Source organism: Tachysurus vachellii, chromosome 21 (genome assembly GCF_030014155.1).
Source record: "Tachysurus vachellii isolate PV-2020 chromosome 21, HZAU_Pvac_v1, whole genome shotgun sequence".
Lineage (NCBI taxonomy): Eukaryota > Metazoa > Chordata > Actinopteri > Siluriformes > Bagridae > Tachysurus > Tachysurus vachellii.
Window position 1 is genome coordinate 16,032,604 of NC_083480.1, and position 10,000 is coordinate 16,042,603.

General features: G+C 40.3%; 2 protein-coding genes across 2 annotated transcripts in view; one reads left to right on the plus strand and one right to left on the minus strand.

Annotated features, from left to right (window-relative positions):
• The window catches only part of samd1a (sterile alpha motif domain containing 1a), a 13,874-nt gene extending 10,244 nt beyond the window's left edge, over window positions 1-3,630 (plus strand). The window contains exons 6-7 of the mRNA XM_060857172.1: window positions 2,388-2,505; window positions 3,014-3,630. Coding sequence (XP_060713155.1) covers window positions 2,388-2,505; window positions 3,014-3,166 — 271 coding nt within the window. The 3' untranslated portion in view covers window positions 3,167-3,630. The remainder of the gene's footprint in view (window positions 1-2,387; window positions 2,506-3,013) is intronic.
• Window positions 3,631-4,638: 1,008 nt separating this feature from the next.
• tecra (trans-2,3-enoyl-CoA reductase a) overlaps window positions 4,639-10,000 on the minus strand; it is an 11,045-nt gene continuing 5,683 nt past the window's right edge. The window contains exons 7-11 of the mRNA XM_060897391.1: window positions 8,058-8,130; window positions 7,929-7,972; window positions 7,779-7,836; window positions 6,924-7,012; window positions 4,639-5,031 (exon numbers count right to left, since the gene is read on the minus strand). Coding sequence (XP_060753374.1) covers window positions 4,858-5,031; window positions 6,924-7,012; window positions 7,779-7,836; window positions 7,929-7,972; window positions 8,058-8,130 — 438 coding nt within the window. The 3' untranslated portion in view covers window positions 4,639-4,857. The remainder of the gene's footprint in view (window positions 5,032-6,923; window positions 7,013-7,778; window positions 7,837-7,928; window positions 7,973-8,057; window positions 8,131-10,000) is intronic.

Below are 10,000 nucleotides of genomic sequence, written 5' to 3' on the forward strand. Positions count from 1 at the left end.
AGCTAATAGCATTTCCTATTAACGCTCTTTAAACGGTAATCCATAAAATCTGTACTCAAGTAAAAGTACAAGTACGTATGGAAATATTTACTCAAGTAAGAGTAAAAGTAATAGTTACTTGAGTAAGAGTAAAAAAGTATCCGATGAAAAAACTACTCAAGTAGTTAGTTACTAGTTACTTCTCATCTGATTGATATGAAGCAAAAACCCTGATTTTCAAACTACCTGGAGAGCTTTAACACACCTCTCCTTAAAAGTCTCTTTATTCTGCTAATATAAAACACAGGTTGAAGTGTGTGTATGTATGTACACTCACCGGCCACTTTATTAGGTACACCTTACTAGTACCGGTGTGGTCTTCTGCTGCTGTAGCCCATCTGCCTCAAGGTTCGACGTGTTGTGTGCTCAGAGATGCTCTTCTACATACCTCGGTTGTAACGAGTGGTTATTTGAGTTACTGTTGCCTTTCTATCAGCTCGAACCAGTCTGGCCATTCTCCTCTGACCTCTGGCATCAACAAGGCATTTGTGCCCACAGAACTGCCCTCACTGGATATTTTCTCTTTTTCGGACCATTCTCTGTAAACCCTAGAGATGGTTGTGTGTGAAAATCCCAGTAGATCAGCAGTTTCTGAAATACTCAGACCAGCCCGTCTGGCACCAACAACCATGCCACGTTCAGAGTCACTTAAATCACCTTTCTTCCCCATTCTGACGCTCACGTTAATGAGCAGTTGGACAGGTGTACCTAATAAAGTGGCCGGTGAGTGTGTGTGTGTGTGTGTGTGTATATATATATATATATGATTAATGGTTTAATGATGTAAACAAATGATGTGCTGGACTAACCTGCTCTTCCTTTTAAGATTAATTTACTTTATTCTTACATTTATTACATTTTATAAGTAAGTACGTGTATTCTTTAGGTAGGGATAAAACTAAATATAATCCCGTTTTTATTTTGTACATGTTCTACACTTTAGTGAAAAAAAAAAAACTTTAGTGAGATGTCAGGATTTGCGTATAAACGCAAAACGTCTTACGGCACGCAATTCAATTTATTTTGTGGAACGTGGATATGAAATTGCAGACGCTTATAACGAACGTTTGTTCATGAACGTGTTGTTTGTAGGGTTCACAGGATTGCACGAGAGCGTACTGTATATGAGGGAAAACATTCAGACTGTGTGAAATGTTGTATTACGTTAAGGTCAATGTGCCCATAGTTACCAAATTACCATCAAATAATTTGGCATCATTTTGACACTTACCGCTACGTGTTTTTTTTAGGTTGGAGCTGGAATTCTTGTAAGCTGCGATGTCTGTTTGTTTTGCTGCACACAGAATGCATCGCATTATAAAGCTATTATTTTTTACATCTTGGAGAGAAAACATAGAATGAATTTGAGGCCACGGGTGATCTGGCTTTGATAAAGCGCAAACGTCTTCCTCTGCTTCAGCCATCATCTTCCAACTAAAGGCGCGCTAAACTTCAGCGGGAGATGCACAGCATACTCTCGCGCAGCATACTCTCGCGCAGCAGCCTCTCCGATGTCTTGCAAGACTTGTCATATAAACTAATTATTATTTATTAAATCTCATATTTATTACCATTTGAGTAACGGAGGAACGCCGCCGATTGTAGCGAAGTAAAAGTAAAGTTTTTCCACTAAAAATCTACATGAGTAAGAGTAAAAGTACAAGTTACCACCGGGGGCACGGTGGCTTAGTGGTTAGCACGTTCGCCTCACACCTCCAGGGTTGGGGGTTCGATTCCCGCCTCCGCCTTGTGTGTGTGGAGTTTGCATGTTCTCCCCGTGCCTCGGGGGTTTCCTCCGGGTACTCCGGTTTCCTCCCCCGGTACAAAGACATGCATGGTAGGTTGATTGGCATCTCTGGAAAATTGTCCGTAGTGTGTGATTGTGTGAGTGAATGAGTGTGTGTGTGTGTGTGTGCCCTGTGATGGGTTGGCACTCCGTCTAGGGTGTATCCTGCCTTGATGCCCGATGACTACCCCGTGACCCGAGGTAGTTCGGATAAGCGGTAGAAGATGAATGAATGAATGAAGTACAAGTTACCCAAAAAATGTACTCAAGTAAATGTAACGAAGTAAATGTAATTCGTTACTACGCACCTCCGAATACACGGACTAGCGTTTAACTAGCCTTAGAGTCCTACATAAAACACGTCAGGTTGCTAGGCTACTCGGGTTTTCTTTCAAACTCCAAACCCTAACCTGTACATCGCCTCGACCCCACCCCGAGGAAGGAGGAGCTAGATTAGGGTCTGACTCCACCCCCATGGAGTTTGTATGTTGAATATGCCATACTGTTTCAGTGAGAGGTTTGAAGCTGTGTGTGTGTGTGTGTGTGTGTGTGTGTGGTGCAGTTTGTTTAAAGCAGAGGAGATGATGGTGCAGGACCTCTTACAGTGGAGCGTGGCGGACGTTGTGAGCTACTTCACCTCTGTGGGGTTTCCTGAGCAGGCTGTGGCTTTCAGAATGCAGGTCAGTACAGAATAAAACATCTGGCAGTGAGCTGTTAGTGGAACACAATATGTTACTGCATCACAACAACATCCCAGAGTGTCTGATTACTCTTTTAGTACAAAAGTAATGGCACCCTCTAAAAGGTGGAAGCAGTAGTGTGTGTCTGGGGTAGCTGATGCTCTGCAATGACCGAGCTGCAAGATTGGAAAAAACACACGAAATCCTGGAGGAATTTTGTTTGAGCTTCGCCTCTGATGCGGATTTGTGGGCGGGGCTAAATGTAAACGCTTGGTAATTTTATAACAGTATAGAGGCAATGGGATGAGAATCAGAAAATCAGAACCAAAACTTTTAAATGTTAGCAGTTTCATTTCTAATCGATGATTAATTCGATCCGTTGTTCGTAGCACATGTTGACTGATTCTGACAGTCGTTAATCTGTATTTTATTTGAATACATATTAATTGACTCTGATATTCGTCCTGTTACAATCCCGAACACGTTTTTCTCCTCACATCTTTCGCAGGAAATCGACGGGAAGTCCCTGCTCTTGATGCAGCGCAGCGACGTATTGACAGGTCTGTCGATCAGACTCGGTCCCGCCCTTAAGATCTACGAGCATCACGTTAAGGTGCTGCAGAGGAGCCACTTTCAGGAACACAGCAGCATCTTTTCTTAACCTCGCACCGCCTCAGAGACGGACGCTACTGACGCAGAGCCGAGGGAAGCCGCCCTGGAGCGACGGGGAGAGAAAGGACTCGACACTCTCAGCTCAGCGTTTCCTCCGTCCGGCTCCAGCGGATTTCATTTCTCTCCTCTCTCCCACTTCCTCTCGTCCTGTTTCAGCTCGCAGGATTAACACCACCACTGAGCTGGGGGTCGCCCCGTCCAGTATCCCCTTCTCTTCTGTTCCTGAGCGGGGGAGGGGCATGGCAGATTTACATTCATCAGTATTGTTTTAGTTTTTTTTTGTTGTTGTTTTTCCCTGTGATTTACACTATGATCTCAGTAATATATATATTTTACGTTTGCGATATTATAAAGACATTTCCGCATTCATTTTAATATGTAAAGCAGCCAGATATAGAAATGAAATTGTTGGATGTGTAAAGTTAGGAAATAAATTCCAATTTCAGAAATCTACCTGTGTAGTGGTTTTATATCCTGCCATGTTTTATTCCTGTTATAACACCACGGTGATTTATTCATTCATTCATTCATCTTCTACCGCTTATCCGAACTACCTCGGGTCACTGGGAGCCTGTGTCTATCTCAGGCATCATCAGGCATCAAGGCAGGATACACCCTGGACGGAGTGCCAACGTGTGAAATATTTCCCCTGGGACCTAATAAACCCTGGGTTGTTTAGTTAGAGGTTTTACACCGGGGTTAAAACTTAATCCTGGATCTTCGTAATCTGACGTTTAACACTGTACATTTCTAAACCCTGGTTCTGATATCTCACAGATTTACCGCATTTTTTTGTTTGTTTGTTTTATGCTTATCACCTGGTTAACAGGTGGTTAACTAGCCATTTGTTGATAATTAGCTTCCGCTAATGTTTCCGTGGGGGCACGCTGGCTTAATGGTTAGCACGTTCGCCTCACACCTCCAGTGTTGAGGGTTCGATTCCCGCCTCCACCTTGTGTGTGTGGAGTTTGCATGTTCTCCCCGTGCCTCTGGGGTTTCCTCCGGGTACTCCGGTTTCCTCCCCCGGTCCAAAGACATACATGGTAGGTTGATTGGCATCTCTGGAAAATTGTCCGTAGTGTGTGATTGCGTGAGTGAATGAGAGTGTGTGTGTGTGTGCCCTGTGATGGGTTGGCACTCCGTCCAGGGTGTATCCTGCCTTGATGCCCGATGACGCCTGAGATAGGCACAGGCTCTCCGTGACCCGAGGTAGTTTGGATAATCGGTAGAAGATGAGTGAGTGAGTGAGTAATGTTTCCGTGTCACATATTTTCCTCTCGCTACGGCGTTCGCTTCTGTGACGTTCTTAAGAAGAAACATCGTCATAACAGTGCTTCAGTTCTTGGTTTGTTCACCCAGCTACACTGATCACGTGTTCGAATTTAGAAATGAAGTCAACCACAAACAATGTTAGCAATTTGTTCTTTTTTTTATTAGATAATTTAAAAAAGTGGATTCCTACATGTTTGCTATGTAATTAAATATACAACAGACTCTAATGTTGCACTCGCAAGAGTTCTGTAAAGGTTCTTGGTTCTGTAGAGCTTTTTTTTTGTTTAGAAACATTTTTATAAACCAGATTAATCATCCAGGTTTTGTTGTATTTAAGATCCTCACAATGGTTCAGTAAGGGGGATCAACTTCAGGGATTATTTGTGTGTGTGTGTGTGTGTGTTAAGGCTAGAGGATGAAGGGCAGAATGGGTGAACGCAGGGTTGGGTACTCTTTAAACTCCTTCAGGTAGCTGCGGTGTTTGCCTCTCGCCCACACGGTCATTTGCACAAAGCCAATGATGGTGAAGAAGGCGACAGGAACGCACTGAGTCATCACAGTGAAGCCCAGCCAGGAGCCTGCCTACGGGAGGAAAACACAACACAACACAACACACAATGAGTTTTATAGAAAGGATTATATACGTAACACTGTGGAAAACAGTGCACACATATGGCAATAATCAAACCCTTCAAAAGTAGAACCCCTTTTTTTTTTTTACCCGTACACTGGTGTTCCCTGGGGCCAGTGGAATGGAAACTGACTCACGGGACATTTTCATTCGGTATAAATAAGCGTCTGATGTTGTGTCTGTGAGTCTGATCTAAAATAAATCAGTAAAATGTTGTTCTTTCAGCGTGTTTTAGACGTGTGTTTTTCCCTCTGTTGATAATCTTACACTGAATTTTAGTGATGAAGAGAAATCTGAGCTGCTTTTTAGACAAACAAACACTTGGATTATCTCAGAGAGCAGAAATGGGTTTGATATCAACATTTACTCTGAAGATACAAAACAATAGCCGTTTTTTAATTTTTCTATGGGGGGGCACGGTGGCTTAGTGGTTAGCACGTTCGCCTCACACCTCCAGGGTTGGGGGTTCGATTCCCGCCTCCGCCTTGCGTGTGTGGAGTTTGCATGTTCTCCCTGTGCCTCGGGGGTTTCCTCCGGGTACTCCGGTTTCCTCCCCCGGTCCAAAGACATGCATGGTAGGTTGATTGGCATCTCTGGAAAATTTGTCCATAGTGTGTGATTGCGTGAGTGAATGAGAGTGTGTGTGTGCCCTGCGATGGGTTGGCACTCCGTCCAGGGTGTATCCTGCCTTGATGCCCGATGACACCTGAGATAAGGTGCCCGTGACCCGAGGTAGTTCGGATAAGCGGTAGAAGATGAATGAACAAATGAATTTTTCTTTGAATATATCACCTCTAGTATTGTAGAGAAAAACAGAAATAGTGGTGAAACTCGGTGAAAAAAGTGCTGAGTGTCTACTTTCATATGAGTTTCATATTAACACCACTGTGGAGCGAGACGTGAGGAAGACGTTCAGTCATCTATCATCACAACAAAACAGGAAAAAAAATTATCTTTTTGGGCAAAAATCTTAAACACGGCTTCATCAGAAACTAAGCCGTCAAAATGTCTGCGATGTTCCTGTGCTGCGTTCAGGATGACGTCTGTAAATGCACTTATTAAAAATGCACCATATTTAAAAATGTTAGAACTTCACTTCTGGTTGAGAAACATGCCAAAGATGAGCAGAGCACAGTTCAGTTCAGGAAGGTCTTAAGAAGATCTGTCTATAGTACACAAGCACACCCTGTGAAAGGGTTTTTCCAGGCGCTGCCACACAATTTGTGAAATATAACCAAATATGTTCTGATCTAAAAAAAATCATGGATCGCATCCTTAAAGAATAAAAGCTTACACTTATGTTGCTTGTCGCACTTTTGCTTAAATTGTGGCTCTTTAGTCCCACAAAGAAAATTAAAGGTCTCTTGTTGCTTGCTACTATGATCGTAGGCTTACAGTTAGCCACGCCCACAAAACTCCATAAAAGGGAGATCTTACAAAGGCCTGAAAATAACAAACCGGTGACTCATTTGTGAAAAGCTAGTAACCAGTAACCAGTCTTCCAGTAACACAGCTCAGCCATTGCAGAACATCAGCTACCATAGACACATACTTACACTTTGTTTATTTACAGGGCTTCATTACTTGTCCTTATTGTCCTTATTCATTTATGGACTTGTTTTGAATAAAATGTTTATTAAGTGTGTGTATGTATGACCTAACATAATGTCCTGGTTTATCTGTGAAGACCAGCAGAGGGCAGCAGTAAATCTCAATAAGAAGTTCTGCTCAGAAGGTTAAGTAGAAGTGGGTGAGTAGAGATTAGGACCAGGGTTGGGAACATTTTAAAACCACAAAGAGCTTCGGGTCATGTTCTTCCCTTACCTCGTGACGATTGGCCTACCTCGTAGGTGTAATTTGGGCAAGACACCACCATGAAGATCCACGTGAAAGGATTCTTGGTCGGATATGGGATCTTCTTGGTCTTAGATCCTTGGAGGCAAAACAAAGTGATTTTTCAAATCGATTCAGTTCACTCTTTACAGATCTTATGTCATTACACAAATTTACTGAAATTTGGATGTGCCTAATGAATAAGTCAGAGTTGACAATGGAAAGATCTGTGCGATGACATAAGGAACAAACCTTGACTCAGTAGAGGACAAGTCCTCTACTGGGAGACTAGGGATAGTGGGATCATCAATAAGTCTAGGGTAATGACACGCAGCACTAAGTGTCATAAAATGTCCTGGGATGAGCAGCAGGACTGTCTTTATAATAACAGCAGCAGCTCTTAGAAAGTCTACCTTTTGACAATGCATCATCAGTACACTGGGTTTCAACTTACAGGACATTTTCATTCAGTATAAATAACCGTCTGATGTCGTGTCTGAGAGTCTGATCAAAAATAAATCAGTACTCTGTTGTTCTTTCAGTGTGTTTTAGACGTGTGTTTGTCCCTCTGTTGATAATCTTACACTGAATTTTAGTGTTGAAGAGAAATCTGAGCTGCTTTTTAGACGAACAAACACTCGGGGCATCTCAGAGAGCAGAAATGGGTTTGATATCAAAATTTACTCTGAACATACAAACATTTGTGTGGAGAAAAATAATTTCTTATGAACATTTCACCTCTAGTATTCCAGGACGAAACAGAAATACTGATGAAACGCTTGAGGAATGAGGAAGATGTTCACTCATCAACATGGACACAATAAAAACATTTTCTAGCTTCTGGTAAAAAGAGTCAAGCTCTTACCAGGAGGTTTGAGATTGCGTAGAACGACATGGATCGAGAAATTCCCAAACTGACAAAACTGCAGAGATTAGAGAAACACATGAAGTGAAAGGTCAGAATGGATTAAGAATAAATCGTCTGCATGAACGTGTTCGTTAAAGCGACGCTCACCAGAAAAATCCCGAGCGCCGTCTTCACTTGCTGTTCGCCGTAGTCTGTAATCAGACACACACTCGAGATTTAGTACTCTGGAAATTTGAAGCTAAAATAAACACGTTTCTGATGAAACCGGTTACTTACATGGCGGCGTGTAGAGCGGATGGTTGATGTAGTAGGCCATCCAGGCTGCAAAGAACCAATAATATGAACAATTCTGAAAGAAAAGGTATTTTAAGTTACATTCTGTTCCCTTTGGGCAAAATATTTGCTAGAAAAAAAGCCAGAATTCTCACAGACATTTCATTGTTTGTGTAAAAAACAAAATGCTAATATGTGACTTCAAAGGTGATATTCAAATATTTCTGATTTTCTAGTCTTTCTTTTAAAGTTGGCAAGTAAAATGATCATTTTATTATTAGATTATTTCTGAGCACGACTCTCAGAAATCACATCAGAAATCCTGTGAAGTTGGCTCATGGTTGCAGCTAGCTTAGCAAGCAAGTTTATAAACATTTAAATGAATTGAAAGTTAATTTTACATCAGGTTATCTCATGTTGGTGACAACTAGCATATAATGCTATAAAGATGTATGAATCTGAATTAAACTGTCTTACAAAATCTACAAATAAAGTTAGCTTATGTTAGCTACAGAGGAAGAACTAGAATTTTTAATTTTGATAATTGTTAACAGGCTTGGACTAAAACAAATCCTGTCAGTTTAGCATATGTTAGCTATCTAGCTAGTAAGTAAAATTTCATTTCAAAATCCTGTCAGTTTAGCATATGTTAGCTATCTAGCTAGTAAGTAAAATTTCATTTCAAAATCCTGTCAGTTTAGCATATGTTAGCTATCTAATATTTGTAAATATGATTTTGAACATTTTAAATGTTATTAATATGATAAAATGATATTAATAAATGTTACATTTATTAATATTACTAACAACATGTGAGGTGCTTTTATGCTTAGCAAGTGGAACCTTATTGCTGTTTTTCGAGTACATTTAGAGTACGTGTAGTGTTTTAGAAGTATATTTAAAGTATATTTTGCATTTTTAGAGTAAATTTGGAGTACATTAAACATTTGAGGAGTACATTTAAACTACATTTAGTGTTTTTGGAGTACAATTGGAGTTTTTGGAGTAAATTTGGAGTTTTTGGAGTACATTTGGAGTACATTTGTAGTTTTTGGAGTACATTTATAGTTTGTGGAGGACATTTGGAGTTTTTGGAGTACATTTGGAGTTTTTGGAGTACATTTGGAGTTTTTGGAGTACATTTGGAGTACATTTAGAGTTTTTGGAGTACATTTATAGTTTTTGGAGGACATTTTGAGTTTTTGGAGTATATCTGGGGTACATTTAGAGTTTTTGGAGTATATCTGGAGTACATTTAGAGTTTTTGGAGGACATTTTGAGTTTTTAGAGTACATTTGGAGTTTTTGGAGTATATCTGGAGTACATTTGGAGTTTTTAGAGTACATTTGGAGTACATTTGTAGTTTTTGGAGTACATTTGTAGTTTTTGGAGTACATTTAGAGTTTTTGGAGTACATCTGGAGTACATTTATAGTTTTTGGAGTCTATCTGGAGTACATTTGGAGTATATCTGGAGTACATTTAGAGTTTTTGGAGTACATTTAGAGTTTTTGGAGTATATCTGGAGTACATGTATAGTTTTTGGAGTACATTTGGAGTTTTTGGAGTATATCTGGAGTACATTTTGAGTTTTTAGAGTACATTTGGAGTTTTTGGAGTACATTTGGAGTTTTTGGAGTATATCTGGAGTACATTTATAGTTTTTGGAGTCTATCTGGAGTACATTTAGAGTTTTTGGAGTATATCTGGAGTACATGTATAGTTTTTGGAGTACATCTGGAGTTTTTGGAGTATATCTGGAGTACATGTATAGTTTTTGGAGTACATTTGGAGTTTTTGGAGTATATCTGGAGTACATTTATAGTTTTTGGAGGACATTTTGAGTTTTTAGAGTACATTTGGAGTTTTTGGAGTACATTTGGAGTTTTTGGAGTATATCTGGAGTACATTTTGAGTTTTTAGAGTACATTTGGAGTACATTTGTAG